General features: G+C 44.3%; 1 protein-coding gene across 2 annotated transcripts in view; it reads left to right on the top strand.

Moving 5' to 3' along the window:
* The window catches only part of SCAP (SREBF chaperone), a 60,987-nt gene that overhangs the window by 16,047 nt on the left and 26,899 nt on the right, over positions 1–18,041 (top strand). For both annotated transcript variants that reach the window (XM_077790073.2, XM_085572854.1), the window contains 2 exons: positions 737–854; positions 1,529–1,686. In XM_077790073.2, the coding sequence (XP_077646199.2) occupies positions 737–854; positions 1,529–1,686 (276 nt within the window). The remainder of the gene's footprint in view (positions 1–736; positions 855–1,528; positions 1,687–18,041) is intronic.

Raw genomic sequence — 18,041 nt, 5'->3', positions numbered from 1 at the left:
TGTAGAAAGTCTCTGTCTTTCAGCCCCACTGCCAAAGCAGAAGCTATAATTGATCTGTGCTGGTTTCCAGGTTGTTTATTCTGTTTATCTCTCACATGTTCTGCTGCCCTGCCCAGCTCTGTCCTGCAGGGCAGCGTGTGGGGCTCTGCCCTCAGTGGGATGTGACAAACATTAAATACCAGAAACTCCCTGGGCTGGATGTACAAGAACGTGCCAATATCTGTCACCTATGTTGGACAGTGTGTCCCCAGCCTGAACCAACAGAAAAATGCCAACACCACAGTGAGACATGGAGGGCATGAAGAAGGAGGAAAAGGACAACGCACACCCAATTTCCTCCCTCTTGTCCCCTTTGGACCCCTCATCTAGAATCCTAAAATTTTACTTTTGCACCTGTGCCACACTTAATTATTACTTACATCAAACACTCAGAGCTGGTAATTGATCCTGTAAGATTGAAAACTCTTTTCCATGGATAGAGATCACAGCCAGTGTCTCTGGGGGCTCTGTCCAGGGGGTTCCTGAGCCCTGCCAGGGTCCCAGACCTGCCAGGGCAGCCAGAGGGAACCCTGGATTCCCACAGAGAAGGAAGGCCTGTGGTTCAGCAGCCTGGCCCACGGAGGCCGAGCCCTGTGTGTGTCTCTTTGCCGAAGCGTGCCCGCTCGTTCCTTGACCTCCTGTGCCATAAACATCCGTGACCACCCCAAGTGAGCGAGCTGCTGTCGTGTCCCCCCAGCTCCCCGCTGCTGAAGCTGCCGCTGCCGGGCACGGGCCCCGTGGAGTTCAGCACCCCGCTGAAGGACTACGCCCCGCCGGGGCCGCGGCGCGGCGAGCCCGGCGAGCGCCCCGACTGGGTGAGTCCCGGGCCAGGGGGAGGGACGGGGCTGCCCCGGTGCCACGGGACAGCCGAGCCCGGCCCGGCTGGCAGAGCTGGCACAGCGCAGGTGGCACCCGCGGGGCGCGAGGTCCCTGCGATGCAAGCAGAGGATCGGGCTCCTGCCGAGCCCTGCCGTGCTGCACCTCTCATCTGGGAAGGGAGGACAGAGCCCTTCCTGCTCTGGTTCTCTGGGAGCTCCCTGGCTGTGGGAATCTGTAAAATCAGAGGGTTTGGGGAAAGTATGTCTAGCAAGATATTAAGAAGTTGTGAGCTTAACAGTGGAACTCAGTGCACTGTGTTTTAAGGCTTACAAGCAGATATTGCATTCAAAATTAACAAGCACTGTTTTAGCTGAAGGTAGGTGTGCTTATAGTGGTTAGACAGAGCTACTGTCAATATGATTTTGCTTTGTGTGATTGCTCAGAAAACTTTTAAATAAGTTATAACGCTGAGTTCTTTGCCTGCTGGCGGGGATGTGAGCTGCTGGCACCTTGCCATTGTCATAACCGTGTCATGAGAGTGATGATGAGGAGATGAAGCAGCTCGAGGTGCATTCCTCAGCAGTCCTGGGATCCCGTTGGGGATTTCTGCACTGTCCCCTGGCCGGCGTCACCCCTGGCCGGGGCCTGAGGCTGCCGTGTGTCCCCGCAGTACGTGGGTGCTCCCGTGGCCTACATCCAGCAGATCCTCGTGAAAGCCACCGTGTCCCCGTGGCAGAAGAACTTCCTGGCCGTGGACGTGTTCCGCTCGCCGCTGGCCCGCGTCTTCCAGCTGGTGGAGGAGATCAGGAACCACGCCCTGAGGGACAGGTGAGGCTGGGGAGCTGCTGGGTTCCTGCTCCACAGGGCTGGGCAGGGCTGGGATGCTGATGTCCTGATGAGCCCTGAGGGACAAATGAGGCTCAGGGAGCTGCTGCTGGGCTGGGCTCCTGCTCTGTGAGAACCCTGGGCTTGCTCTGGGGTCTCGTGTGCTGGAAAAGTCTCTCCTCCAAGCCGAGCTTCCAAAGAAAAACTCTGCAGCCTCTTGCTGTTCGGTCTCAAGGCAGTTTATTGTGAGTTACCTAAAAGATTTTCTCCTTGAGCTGCTGTGGTTTGCTCACAGCTCAGGCAGAGGCACACACACACCCTGACATCCTCTCTGTCTGTGTCTTCTTCTCTCTCCCCACCCAGGGCTGCTGCTATCTTTTATATAGTACGTATTACATGTTTATAGTTTTCCCCCAGTACCTACTACCTATATTACAAAGTGCTTTTCTACTCTAAACCAATCTGTGAGTGCCAACATCACCAAGAACATGGAGGTGAGGAAGAAGAAGGAGGAAGAACAGGATCAGCCCACTTTCCTCCATCTTAGAACTTCTGACCCCCATGCACAAAGTAAAAATCTCCCCTGTACAAGTGCTAAAACCCCCCTGTACAATACTAAAAAAATTTCCCCTCTGTTTTGTAACTACTTTTACTATCCCATCTAACCCTTTGTGAGTGCTTGTTCCACCTCCAAAGTTGGTAACTCATTCCATGGCTCAAACCCAAAATCCCAGCTGTTTGCAGCTGCCTGCCAGGGTCTCAAATGCTTCTGACCAAGGCCTGGAACCTCTAAAAATGTCTGAGGGACATTTTGAGTTCTGACACTGCTCCAGGCTGGGCAGGGCTCAGGTGCTGCTGTCCTGAAGGAGGTGAGAGATGGGGTGAGGGACATCCTGCCCCAGGAGCAGCTCACAGCTGTGCTGCAGAGCTCCCTGTGTGTTGCTATGGGACACGAAGTAAGCACATAAACGCTTGGTGAGTTTAAAGGCTGAAAAGGAGAGTGCTTTATTTGAGTATTTGACATTTATAGAATTCTAGAGGTGACTGTGGATTGGAGGATGGAATTACTCCTTTAGCCACACTGGTTAAACTAACAGTTTATTAGTTCTCTTCTCTTACAAAGAAGAATGTAAAACGACTATTATTTACATGAATAGTATAGGAGAACTCCAGTAGAAATATGTAAACAGATTAGAAGGCTGAAGGAGTTTTATCAGAACTTTAAGACTTCTGAAAGAACTGTAAAAGAAAACACTTTTAAAAATCTGGGCAACACCTGTGCTCCAGGTAAAGCACTGAAAACCCTCAGGAATTTTCTGGTCAGAGTCCAGAAGGGGCCTGCAAGGTGATGCAGGTGCAGTGTCTCAGAATTCCTTCCCCACCACAGCAGCTCTGTATCACAGGGAGTTCTGGGCCACTGCTGGAATTTCCTGCTTAGGAACCTTCTCCTGACTTTCTTTGGCTGTTCTAGGACCAGTTCACACCTGCTTGGTTTTATCCTGTTGCAGCTCTATACAACAGCAGCTTTCCTCACCTTCCAGGGCGTTTGCAGGGGGAGCTGCAAACTCCCCCAGTTTGTTAAAAGAAGACTCTGGGCTCAGGGGTGAGGGCTCAGCATTCCATGTGCCACCCTGGCTGCTGCTGGCACTGCTGCCAGCGTGGCATTCCGGGGGCTGGGAGAGCAGAGCCAGGCACAGGCTGCCAGGGGAGTCTCACCTGTGGCTGTTTTCCATGGAAAGCCTTTTCCTGGAACACCTCTGAGATCACAAATCCATTTTTCATGGCCACTCACATCAGTTTTGCACATTAAGATTTTTCATGTCCCTCTGTCCTTTCCAGCTGGCCAGCTCCCACCTGAAAGCAGAAATTCTTTTTACCCCTAAGTAGGGTCTTGATCTTGGTGCTGTTAAGAGAAAGCACTAATGCATTTATCATTTTTGATAAATGATCAGTGACCACCCTGCTCCTCTCACTGATGATTTGTCCTTTTGGGGACCCATCCTTCACCCCCAGCTGCTGCTCTCCGAGGTCATGTTTTAGAAATGCCATTTTTGCTCTTCACATTTCCTCAGCTTTCCTCTCCCTGCCAGCTCCCCCAGCCTTGGCACTGACCTTCTGTGCGTGTGCCCAGTCCCTCTCCTCCCTTGTCCTCTGGGATAATCAGCTGTTGCCAGTTGCACTCGTGCTCCCAGGCCTGTGTTTTGTGCTCATTATCTCCCTTGTCTTCCCATTGTATTCTCATTATCTCCCCTTGGCATTGCCCTTGGTGAGCAGTGATGCAACACAGAAACAAAATTATTACTTTTATTATTATTATTATTCATACCACCAAAAGAAAATTACTTCAACATTTAGACCTAAACCTTGGGGCAAGGTTGCCATTTTGGGGATGCATTTGGATATTTCAGGAAACGTCTAATTTAGAGATAAATCCTGCAATTACCTCAAAAGTCATTACGAAGTTCTTCTTGTTTGTTGCCAGTAACAAAGCTGAGCAGAAATAGGTTTTTCAAATGCAAACTGGCTTGTTTTGTGTTCTATTTTATATTCTTTATTGTTCTATTATGTATCTTTTATATTATTTTCTATTCCAGGAGGGAGCTGGAGGTTGTTAGCACCTTCCTGTGATGTGCAGGGCCAGAGCCAGGCAGGCCTTAGCCTCAAATTTTGACAACATTTTAAATCTAAGGACTCCCTCTGGGCCACACATTCTAGTGATGGCAAATGAGGTGTCTTTAAATACAATGAATTATTTATTATTATTATTATTAATTATAAACAAAATGAATTATTTATTGAACCAACAGGAAATAGATGGAAAATCTTAATCGCAAACACTCCCCAGTATAAAACAAAAACTGCCAGTAGATTACAGCACAACATAAACACTGCAGATATTGAGGTGCCTGTGTTAAAGCTGGCAAAGGAATAAAAAAAAAAATATTGGGAGTGAAATGGAGCTTCCCATGGAAATGGGGAAATGTTCAGGTTCCTTCACTCAGCCCCTGGAGTAACCACAAAGCAAATCCCCCTGCTCAGGGGATGGATGGATGGATAGATAGATAGATAGATAGATGTAGATATATAATGATTCCTGATAAAAAAGTTACAGTGACAAGGTATAGCATTAAATCCAGAGTGTTCATGGTAGCTGAGGACAACCCAAACAAGTAATTTTACCTGTATTGTTACCAGTCTGAGTAGATCAGGATGCTTCCCACCCCTTGAGGTTAAAAATCATAGGAAAGATGGGATGCAAATCAGGATCCAGGAAAGTTCCTGGAGTTATTTTTTCAGTTGCAGTGGTTGGAAGAGTTCAGTGATGGGTCAGTGGCTCCTTCACTTCCATTCATGGTTCTCAGCCCAGTGTTCCTCAGTGAAGCTCAGCATTTCTCATGTCCTTGCTCACCATGTCAGGTGTTAGACAGCTCTAAGCTGACCAATAACCTGACCAAGTGTGTATGTGCTACAGAATAATCTGATTATAGCCCCAGGGGGATCACAGGTGGAACAAAACTCCAATTCTTCCTGCTGCAATGGGGCATTTTACACCTTACCCCGGGGAGATAGGAAGAGGTGCACAAACCTGATTCCAGAATCATATGAAAATTCAAGTTACATTCAGGGGGAAATCTTTTCCACCCCCTGTGACAATCTGAAGACACTAGAGCGTTCCAAAGCAATAACTCAGATACGCTGCAGAACTACTGGCACAAACCATAAGCAGATATGAATCCAAACAATTGAAAGCTCAAATGTTCTGCACCTTAACAATGCTGAGCAGGGTTTTACCAGTGTGTAGATTTGGGTTGTCACTCCTTCCAGAAGGAGCATCGCTCCAGCTGGAGGAAGGCCACTGGAAAACACATGTTTGGTGTGGAATTCCCATCATGCAAATCTTTTCATGGAATGAGCGGAAACTGAGCACAAATCCAGCAGGAGCTGTGACAGCGCTGTTGCAGGAGCTTTAGGTGGGAATTCCTCTTGCCGTCCCGGGGGAGGCAGAGCTCCGGCCGCCGCCACGCGGGGGCGCTGCGGGCTCGGTCCCGGGCTCGGTCCCGGGCTCGGTCCCGGGCTCGGTCCCGGCCTCGGTCCCGGCCTCGGTCCCGGGCTCGGTCCCGGGCTCGGTCCCGGGCTCGGTCCCGGGTCCCTCTCGGGGTGCGGGTGTCGCGGTGACCCCGAGTGTAAAACTCCTCATTCCCAGCCCCAGAGCCAAAGGAGTCTGGAATTCATTATTATAGATCTATATATCTATAGCCATCTACATCTATATCTATATAATCTATATCTACATCTACATCTATATCTACATCTATCTATATCTATATATCTATCTACATATATATCTATATCATCGATATCTACATCTACATCTCTATCTACATCTATATCTATATGTATCTCTATCTATATCTATATCATTATATCTACATCTATATCTACATCTATATCTATATCTATCTATATCTACATCTATATCTATATATCTATATATCTATATCTATATCTATATCTATATAATCTATATCTATATCTATATCTATATCTATATCTAATCTATATCTATACCATCTATATCTATATATCTATATATCTATATCTACATCTCTATCTACATCTATATCTATATCTATATCTATACATCTATATCATTATATCTGCATCTATATCTGTATAATCTATATCTACATCTATATCTATCTATATCTATATCTATATCTATATCTATATCTATATCTATATCATCTATATCTATATCTATCTATATCTACATCTATCTATATCTATATATCTATATCTACATCTATATCTATATCTATACATCTACATCTATATCTCTATCTACATCTCCATCTATACCTATGCAGATATATGTTTCAAATAGAATAAGTAGCTGTTCTAGACCCATGGCCAGTCCTGTTCCAGGAGCTCTCCTGAGCCCCGTGTCCCTTTTCCCAGCTGCTCAAGGCTGGTGATTTCCCTTCTCTGGAACATTCTGTCCCTGCCCTGCCGAGCTCTGCCAGCAGCTCGGCCTGGCACTCCGCGTGGCACCCGGGGCAGCGTTTGTGTTTTATACCCAGAGCTGCCTGTGCCATGTTTACAGGGACTGCCAATATCTAGAATCCATACTGGACAGCGTGTCCTAAACCTACAGAAAAGTGGCACCAGCACAGCGAGGCATGGAGGGCGAGGGGAAGGAGAAGGTCAGGACACATCCAAATCCATCTTGTCCCCTTGGACCCCAGTCTAAAAGCCCCAGAATTCTGCTTTTTCACCCTGTGTTAACTCATCTACCACACTGCTCAAACCCTTGTGGTCTGTAATTCCTCACACAGAGTTGGCAGCTTTTTCCACAGGCTAAAATCCAAGCCATGGGTGTTTGTGACTTGGTGCCAGGGCTGGGGACAGCCAGGGCAGCCAGAGGGGTGTGCTGGGCTCCCACATTTGGGAGCAAAACACAGACTGGGACCAGTGTGTGGATCAGAGTCTCCTTTGGGGCTCCTTGTGCCATCAGAACCCAGAGCCACCCGGGCACGGGCCCCAGCATGACTGACTTTCCCTGCCAGTCCTACTAAAAAACTTCAGTTTTGCCATTTGGAGCTGCTAAAAGGGACACGGGGCTCAGGAGAGCTTGTGGAACAGGGCTAGCCATTGGTCTAGAACAGTTATTTATTATATTTTTATAAATATGTATATATATGCAGAGATATAGAGAGATATAGATGTAGATGTAGATATAGATATATAATAATGATATATATATAGATTATATATTGATATATAATGATTAATTTTATATATATATATACACACTGATACAGATATATATATATAGATACATATAATGATTACTGACAAAAACCAGTTACAGTGACAAGGCATATCATTAAGGACAACCCAAACCCATCATTTTACTTGTATCGATGTAGATATAGATACATCTACGAACACACATATAAAATAAATAAAATATATATTATTTATTTGTCTATTTATGATGTTGGATATAAGTTGTTTATTGTATCTGACATAACACAGAGGGTAACCTTTTATCCCAGCCAGATTCACGTGGCCTAAGGCACTGCTTTAGCAAACCATTGGCACACCTCACAATCCCATTTGCTTGGGGGTAATAAGGTATATGAAAAACCCCATTGAATACCTTCTTTTTTGGCCCAGTCTTGCACCATCACACTGGAATTGAAAAGACAGAAATCCTCACAAACACAAAAGAGTTTGATTTTCAGCCTTAGAAGAAGCCTTGAGTGATGTGAAAGCAAAGTATGCAGACATTGAGCAGAGAAATCATAAATTTATGTTTCTACAGTTATAAGAATATGCCTTAAATAGTAAGAAACTGTGTTAGATAATGAAGGGTTTTATAGTATATAATGTAGTAATGTGATTGTAATAGAATAAGCTAAGAGTTCAGATATTATAATAGAGAAATGTATGTGTACATGTACTCAGACCTTATTAGATAAAAGTATTCACATTGCAGTAGAAAAAAAGAAAGGTGACAGGTCAGAAAAGCAAAACACACTCTGTGCTGCCTGGATCAGAAAATTCTGCACTGTCTTACAGCACAGAACTTGTGACCATCCCAGACCACAACCAACAACCTTATAAATCTCCTGGCCTTGAAGGCTGACGTTATCTAAGCAAGAAACCATTCTTAGTCTGATCGTAGTGTCTTTAATTAATAAGGGAGCCTTTAATTAATACCACAACAGGCACATTTCCCTTTGCTTGCACTGCTGGCTCCTTTTGGCCCTGCTCCTCTCCAGTTCCAGGCTCTGCACCCCAGTGCCCATCCTCGTCCTTGGCCCCAGGCATCCCCAGCTCCAGAGGCTGAGCTGAGAGCAGGAGCACCCAGGGCAGGAGCAGCTCCGTGGCTCTTGTCTGCCTTGCCTGCCTGGAGTCCAGCTCTGGGATTTTGTAGGATTTGAGCCCCTTTGAGCTGAGACACAGCCCGTTTGTGCACTGTCACTGCAGTCCCCTCTGCGTGCTGCCCTTCTGGACACTGGCCCAGACTGAAAGCTCCTGGCTCTTCACAGCTTGCTGCTGTTGAATGTTTTCTGTTTGTCCAAGAGCTCAGGTGAGGGACAATAATCCTTTCTCCCAGGCACTGTTTCTGTTTTCAGTGTCTTTAAGTGCTGTGGAACAGAACCCTAATGCTTCTCTGGGTGCGTGTGGCCCTTTCTGGAACAAATTACAGCAAGTCCCATGTTCAGCAAAATCCCATTCAGCTGTTAGAGGATCACTGGCATGAACTGACCCAAGTGATTGCTGGTTTTAACTCTTCTGTCAGCATTTGCAAAGCCTGTTTGTGGCTCTCAAGCCATTCCCAGTTTTGGATTTTCCTCATCAATGTGTACAAGGGTCTTGCTGTTATAGAAAATCCAGGAATATGATTTTTCCAGTATCCCCAAGCATCTTTTGAGGTTCCTTTTCAGTAGTGGGGGTAGATGTAGCATCTAATTTTGTAATGGTTTCAGCTGGAATTACAGCTTGGCCTGCTACCCCCAGGTTCCAGGAATTCCGCCTCTTTAGGGGGGCCTGGGCTCTTAGCTGAGGGCACTTCTATCCCCTCCCCATTTCATCTGTTCTGGGGATCCTGAGCTGCTGTTCTTCCTGCACTTTCTCCTCACCTGCTGCCAGCACATCAGCAAAGCAGTGATAAATCTGTTCTCCTTCCTGAGGTTTTCTTCCGTGGAGTTCAGCTGAAGCACTGTGTGCTCTGCTGGGTGGGTGCATAAACCCCTGAGGCAGGCAGCCGAAGGTGGGTTGTGTTCCTTCCCAGTGCATGCAGGTTTGGGACCATCAAAACCATCTTTCCTGTGCCAGGCTGCCATCCCTTTGTGTGCAGCTTCCTGCAGAGCAGCGGTGCAATATTTGGGGCTGCTGCAGGGAGTGGTTCTGTGTCGGCATCAAGCCTTGGACAATCAATTTCTAAATGCCAGCTCCTGTCTTTGTTTATCACCTGTCAAGCAGGGGGATTGTGAATGCATCCTAAATAGAATGGCCCTTTGTTCTAAATCTTTGATTACTTCATTTATCCCTTGTTTGGCTGCAGGAGGCACAGGGTACTGGTTAATGTTAGTTAGAGACAGGTAAAAGTGGAGCCCTTTTTAAGAGACTGATTTTCCTACTCTTCCCAGAAAGATTACTCTTTTTTGTGTTTTTGTTGGGTCCAAAGGACCAAAGATCCCTGGTTGGCAACTGGCAAAGCTTCCCTTTAAGGATGTCACACCCTAAAATGTCTTCTTCATGATCTGCCATCACAAATGTGTGTGAAGTCAGTCACTTTTCCCCAGGTAACCATAAACACACTTGGGTGGTGTAACAGAGAATACTTTTTCCATTAAAGCTAATTAAATGAACTTCTCTATTTTTAAAACCTAAGTTGAGCCTTTTAGCATCCTTGGGAGTAGTTAAAGAGCTCTGAGCTCCAGTGTCAATTTAGGATGTTACAGGTTGTCCAGGGAGGTTTGGTGAGGAGTGTCCCAGGCCTCACTTCACAGGGAGGTGTTTTTGGGCAGCTGGGAGAAAGCAGAGCAGTGAGATCCCTGTGCAGGCAGGAAAACTCCCAGCAGACAACGGCAGGAGCTCTGTGAGGCCCTGGCACTGGGTGAGCACTGAGGTGCCAGGCAGCAGGGCAGCTCCTGCTGGGTGCCACCTCCTGGTGCCCCTCCGTGTCCTGTGGGAGCCCAGCACACCCCAGCCCTGGCACCAAGTCACAAACGCCCGTGGCTTGGATTTTAGCCCGTGGAAAAAGCTGCCAACTCTGTGTGAGGAATTACAGACCACAAGGGTTTGAGCAGTGTGATATTTGAGTTAACACAGGGTGAAAAGGCAGAATTTTGGGGCTTTTGGACTGGGGTTCAAGGGGACAAGATGGATTTGGATGTGTCCTGACCTTCTTCTCCTTGCTGTGCTGGTGTTAGCGTTAGGAAACACAAATAATCACGGGATATGATTCTCTGCAGGTGCTTTTATTGAGAGCTCTGAAATCAGGAGCACAGACCCAAATCTGACTCCAACACGGCTTTCGAGCTGAACATATTTTATATTCTATCCTTACACAACTCACATATTAATTATTAAACTTACATTGTTCTGTTGTATACATTGACAGGAGTTTCTCGTGATCTTTCTTAGGTCACTGACCAGAGTTTCTCATGATTATTCTTATGATGAAACAGTAATTATACTTAATTACTAATCAATCATCAATTATCATGTACTAGTTACACGGTGCAGTTCTAGCAAGTCTGAGTTCTCTGTGTGCTTAGAGTGTTTGTTTTTCCAGGGCCTACTAAGCTTATTTTTCCTTTTAACCCTAAATCCCCATGATTTAAAAACCCTTTTACTATCATTTTCCCCCCTTTGAAAGTATTTTCACTTCATCATAAGTGCAAATACTTTCACTTGATACAGTCTTTGGTTCCTAAGTTTATACATGTGTTATGGTTTGACACTGGCACAATGCCAGTGCCTTTATGAAAATGTAATTTTTCTCTTGAATGTTGTGAAGTGGAATTGAGAACAGAGTAAAGTAGGCTTAAGCTTAATAACAGGGAAAAAACTTTATTAAGCTATTATTACAAAAGAAAAAAAAGAAAGAAAAAAGGAAAAAAAAAAAAAGCACACAAAGATTAAAATGAAAACCTTGCAAAACATTCTTTTTTCCCACTACTCAACTTTAATAAATTACAGTGAGACACAATCTGGACTTTAATCAGGTTTCTGCTTTCTAGACAATTAATATTTAGCTCATTGAGGAACACAGGAGTCTCTCCTGTGCCACAGACCTCTAAAGAAGCACAGCTGGAACATCCTGTGTTTCCATGTCACACATGGCACCGCCCGGAGAAAAGTTTGCTATGGTGACTCTTTTCTTTTTTATGTACAGTGTTTTCACTATTAATGCATGGATGGATAGACTGCTTTTAGGATTTTTTTTTTAAGGATGCTTTGCTAAGAGGGGAGAAAATAACAGTTTATTTTTTTCATTGTTTAGGACTACAGTCCCCCCTATTTTCTATTTCCCCTGGGGCTGAGGGTTTAAGAACAGAGATTTTCTTCTCTTCTTTTTTTTTTTTTGAGGACAGTGGGCACTACTATAAACTCTCTAACTTTTTTTTCTGTTTACTCCTGTCTTTTTTCAGCTGAAGTAGGTTTCTTGACTTACTGGCATATTCTTAAAACATAGTTTTTCTTGGAGGAGAAGATTGGTTTAGTTTGTGGCTAACACGGAAAAGTCTAGCTAAAAACTACTCTTTGTCCCCTTCTCATTTAGAACTTCTCCTTCTAACATCCCAGGGTCTAAGGTGTCTCTCTTTCTCTTTTTTTAAACTGAGGAGGGGAAAGGAAAATTTATAAAGCTTTTATTTCTTAAGGAAAGGTTAAAAGTTTAAATTCTTTGGATGGCTTGGTGTTTAGACTCTAGCAACTCCTACACGACTGAGCACTTTGTGCCCCCCCCGCTGCTTTTCTACTGTCTCAGGAGAGAAATTCTGGGGGGGGAACAGAGACATCTTCGATTTTTTTACTCTTTTATCTGCAAGAATTAGCTTGGTTTTAGTTTCTTTACTCTATGGCTTACCTCAGTTAGCCTATGGGCCTTCCCCTCCCCACCCAGCCACGGCCGGGCAGGGGAGAGTTCTGCACTGCACGCTGACTGCAACTAAAGAGAGTGACTTTTCTTGGGAATTTTGCTTTTAACCCCTCTGTGTTCTCAGAGGCGTGTCCACCTTCAATTGGTCAGTATTTAAATCGACCTCTTCCTCCCGGAAAAAATTCTTTTTCCGTGTCAAACCACCACAAAATGATGTTCATCAAATCTGGGATTGACGTGGACGTTATCATGGACTGGAGGATCAGAGGATGATGGGTGTGGATCCCGTGTCAGTGCCTTGATTATTTTCTGGTTCCAGGATGTCCTCTTCCGTATTTTTCTTTTTAGGATATTGTAGACTAACCAAATTACTAAGAATACAATAATAGGATTATTACACTCTCAATGATAGATTTAATGAACTCACATTCCACTCTAACCCTTTAAAGGCTTTGTCTAACCAGCTTGTAGTCAAATCTTTCTGCTCTTCTTGTACTTCATGCTCTATTTAACTGATTGATGTCATATTCTACATTTGCAGTTACATTTGGGATGTGGATGCAGCAATGATCAATCTGTCCCTTAAAAAATCCACACACTCCATGCTCTTTCAGAAGTAACAAATCTAAGGCAAATCAATTTTGTAAGGTCATTTTTGTGTGGCTTGTAATTGTACATTCAATTCTCTAAATCCTTCCTTAGTGACCCTAGCCATCTATGTACCTGACCTGTAAGTTTGTACAACATTTTTTATTCTGATAGTTTGCTGTAGGACCAAGTAAAGACTCCAAGGCCCACCCAAATTTCACTCCACTAGAGGGTTCTTGCCAGGTTTCATCTTGATTTTCATTATCTGGAACTTCTCGTCTTGTTCTTATCTGCAGAAGTTCATCTTTTCCCTTAAATGGGGACTTTTCTAAATTGGACACAAAGTGGGGAGGCCTAAAGTAATTTCTTTTACTTTCCCATCAACAGGTAGATGGGTTGTCCAGGTACCATCACTTGTTGCCCATACAAATTGTCCTGGACTTCGGAGTGTACTCTTGGTGCATCCTACAAGTATTTTATAATTCACTTTACCCTGTTTGTGTTTGATACCTCTGCAGGCACAACCAATTTGTAAGGCCACTGCCAGTGGTGGAATTTGTTTTATTTCTATGTCATCAGAAGTGCAATCATAAGTTTTATTACATGCCCACCAACTTACTTTGTCTGTCTGTGTTCCACTACTAGTGGCAGTGTTCACTACTGCTGGATTTGTTTCATTTTCTGAACCTTCCCATGTAATGCACCAAGGAGTGGTAGCCATGTACTGGAATTTTTGAAGTATACTCAGAGACCAAGCACTGTACCAAGGCTCTATTTGACCTTTGTGATCTTCTGCCTCACACCTCCACACCAGAGTGGTTTCTGTAACATTTTCTGTTACCTTTTTATAATGTGGTAAGTAGCATTGCCATTGATTTGGGATGCCCCCCGCCCATTCTATAGGATATCCTATTGTGCCATTATTTTGAAGACAGTCTCGTTGACTCAAAGGATGCAACCATTGTCTTATTACTTTCCAGGTCTTACTTACCTGTCTTGATTCTGGTACCTGTTTGCATATAATTGTTTTATTCTTTTGTATTTCAGGCAGTTTTGTCATTATGATTCCCCAGTTTATTGGGTCTCCCGCTGCCTTAGGTATTGGCAGACAGGCAGTTATTCTGCTAGTGTTCTGCATTTTGGCAAAATCTTTAACTAATCCAATCATTACATTCTCAGCCCGAATTGCATTGGAAACCTTTATCACCTGTGTTTCTGCCTGCACCTTTCTCTTCATTCTAGAATGAAGAGTGGTTAATTGATCTTTTTGCATTCCACATCCCAAGGACCATGTAATGAGCATTGGTACAATTACTGGTAACATTCCTGAAACAATTAAACACATCTTATCTGTAACTTTGTTGGTGCACAGTTTACACAGTCCGCAGTCTGGGATGGGCTTTCTTCACTCAGAGTAGTTATCCAGGAGTCCACTCCAGCTACCTTGACTGCTGTAAAGGTGGTCAGTAGTACCTGATGGGGTCCAGTCCACTTCTCTTTCAATGGTTCTTCATTCCAATTCTTAACGTACACCTCGTCTCCTGGATGTATGTCATGGACAGGATTCTCGAGAGTCAGCGGCCTATTCCACACGAGGATGCTCTGAAGCCATGCTGAAGTTTTCCCAAGAGACAGAACATAGTTATATACTTCCTGTTTTCCTGTGATGTGTACTTTTGGATTGGGTCCAGGAGATTCCTATGGTTTCCCATACAATATCTCATAAGGACTGACTGACATCCCACTCCTACCTAGGCTTTATCCGGATTCTCAGCAATGCTATTGGTAAAGCCTCTGACCACTGCAGTTTGGCTTCTTGACATATTTTACTGATTTGCCTTTTTAGTGTCTGATTCATCCTCTCCACCTGTCCACTTGACTGGGGTCTCCATGGTGTGTGGAGGTCCCAAGTTATTCCCAGCAACCTACGTACTTCTTTTACCACCCTGGCTATGAAATGGGGTCTCCTATCTGATGATATCCCTAGAGGTACCCCAAATCTGGGAATGATTTCTTGTAGTAACCACTTAATTGTTTCTTTTGCTTGGTTCGTGTGACAGGGAAGGGCTTCTGGCCATCCAGAAAATGTATCAACCCCTACTAACAAATATTTGTATCCTTGAGTTCTTGGTAATTCTACAAAATCTACCTGCCAATAATCTCCTGGTTCTATCCCTACCCGAACCCTTCCTAGCTGTGCCTGTCGTCTAGCCACTGGGTTATTTTCCAAGCAGATCTCACACTTTGACATTATTGATTTTGCCATTGTTAATATTCGTACTGAGACCGAATAACATTTTAGAAATTTTACCAATGCCTCTGCACCCCAATGACATTCGTTAGGTTTAATTTGTAGAACCTCTGCCATTACCAAGGGCGGTACCACTATCTGTCCGTGTGCAGTTACATACCACCCTTCTGGATTCTTCTGTGCATTCAGCAACTGTCCCAATTTATCATCTTCTGCTGAATATTTCGGCTGTGGAGGTAAATTGAATTAAGATACATTAAGTTTTAAAGGGACCAATCCCATTGTTGTCTGTACCTTTCAAGCAGCCTGTCGAGCTGTCCAATCTGCCTTTCGATTTCCCTCACAAATTTTGGAGTTTCCTGATTGATGTGCTTTACAGTGCACAATTGCCACTTGTTCAGGTTTTTGTACTGCTCCTACCAGTTGCAGAACTGCATCTTGATGTTTAATGTGCATCCCTTGAGAGAAAAACAGGACCCGTTCTTTCCATAGGGCCCCATGCACATGCACTACTCCAAATGCATATTTTTTGAATCAGTCCATATGTTCACCTTTTTCCCTTCACTTAATTCTAGTGCTGTGGTTAAAGCAATGAGTTCTGCCTTCTGGGTGGATGTATTTGGTGGCAATGCTTTTGCCTCTATCACTGTACTGATTGTTGTTACCACATATCCAGCGTGTCTGATTCCGTTCTCCATGAAACTGCTTCCATCTGTGAACAACTCCCAGTCTGGCTGTTCTAGGGGGACATCTTTCAGATCTGCTCTAGCTGCACAGGTGTGTTCTGTTACTTCCACACAATCGTGTTCCAATGGGCTTTCTTCAGATGTTGTACCTAGGAACAAGGCTGGGTTCAAAAGGTTAGTTGTTTTTAATGTTACGTCATCTTGCTCCATTAAGATTACCTGGAATTTCATCATTCGACTCTGGGAGAGCCTTCTGCTCCAACACAGTAGTTACCAAATGTGGTACACAGACATCTCTGTGCCTTCCCATGGTGAGCTTCCTGGCTTCTTGTATCAGGATCACAGTGGCTGCGACTGCCTGCAGACATGAAGGCCATCCAGCACTGACATTGTCAAGATGTTTGGAAAAGTAGCCCACCGGCCTTTTCCAGCTTCCCAAATGTTGGGTTAGGACTCCCAATGCCAGATGCATCCTTTCATGTACAAACAGCTGAAAATCTTTGGACAAAGCAGGTAACCCCAATGCAGGAGCAGTTGTCAAGGCCTCCTTTAGTTTGAGGAAAGCCTCCTTCTGTGGTTTGCCCCAGGTAAATGGCTGCATCTTCTGGGCCTCATACAGGGTTTTGCAATTAGTCCATAGTCCATGAGCCACAGGCAACACCACCCTGTCATCCCAAGGAAGACTCACAGCTCGTTTAGATTCTGGGGCTCTGGAATGGCACAAATAGCTCAAATGTGGTTAGTATCCAGTTTTCGCTGCCCTGGTGAGATTTCACCTCCCAGGTAAATCACAGTCTGTTGGGCAATTTGTGCTTTTTCTTTAGATACCTTATATCCTCCCATTCCCAGTGAATTTAAAATCTCGATTGTTACCTTTATGCAGGTTGTTTTCTCCTCTGTGGCTATCAGTATATCACCAACATACCGTAGCAGCAGGTATTGTTCTCTTGGTACTTGCCCCTTCACCGTCCAGGTCTCCAACTCCTTTGCCAGTTGGTTTCCAAATAGGGTGGGACTGTGCTTGAATCCAGGTGAGCTGGGTCTTTCTTCTGTTTCCTGGATTTTCCCATTCAAAGGCAAACAGGTTCCTACTTTCTTTGTCAAGGTGTATGCAGAAAAAGGCATCTTTTAGATCAATTACTGTAAACCATTTATACGTCTCTTTCACGGATGTTAACAATGTGTAAGTATTGGCAACCACTGGATAAATGTCCTTAGTTATTTAATTTATTGCTCTCAAATCCTGCACTAGTCTATACTCACCATTGGGTTTCCTCACTGGAAATATAGGTGTATTATATTCTGATTCACATTCTTCTAAAATTTGGTATTTCACAAATTTATCAATGATTTTTACTATTCCCTGCCGTGCTTCTGGTTTTATAGGATACTGTTTAATCTGTACTGCTTTTGCCCCTTCCTTTAATTCAACATGTATTTGTTGTGCTAATTTAGATTTCCCAGGTATATCTGTTTTCCATACTGAAGGAATTACTGCATCTTCTACTTCCCTGGGAATAGAGGGAGCTGGTTTTTCCTTAATCATTAAAATTTTTCCTGTCTTTGATTCAGGTATTTTCATTAAAAGTTCCCCATTCTCAAAGGTTATCATCGCATCAAGTTTTGCCAGTAAATCTCTACCTAAAAGGGGAATTGGACACTCAGGCACACACAGGAATTCATGTGTCTGGACCTTATTTCCAAAACACAGCTCTAAGGGTTTTAGGAATGGCCGATTTTCCTCCTTCTGTTGTTTGTTTGTCCCCAGTTTGTCCTTGCAAATCATTCAGTACAGAATACGTGGCCCCCGTATCCACCAGGAATTTTACTGCTCTGTCACCTAGCTGTGTGGTCACGAAAGGTTCCTTGCTATTTTCTAGACAGCTGCTGTATTGTCCCACCACCATTAATTTTGCAATATCTTGATCCTGGCTTGGCTGGTTGCCTTGGTAAAACTGGTTTGGACTCTCATTCTTCCAGTGACCTTCTTGCAGGCAAAAAGCACACTGGTTAAATCCTAATTTTGGCACAGCAGTTCCTCCATGTCCCCTGCCAAGTCCACCTCCCCTCCCTCGTCCACGGCCACCTTTGTGGTTGTTTTTTTTTTGTTTGTTTGTTTGGGTGTTTTTTGTTGTTGTTGTTGTTGGGGTTTTTTTGTGTTGGTTTGGGTTTTTTTTCCCTGTTTTTTTCTTTTTTCTTTTTCTTTTTTTTT

This window comes from Lonchura striata, chromosome 2, assembly GCF_050655825.1.
Source record: "Lonchura striata isolate lonStrDom1 chromosome 2, ASM5065582v1, whole genome shotgun sequence".
NCBI lineage: Eukaryota > Metazoa > Chordata > Aves > Passeriformes > Estrildidae > Lonchura > Lonchura striata.
Note: the sequence above shows the minus strand (reverse complement) of the source record. Positions and strands in the feature narration are given on the sequence as shown.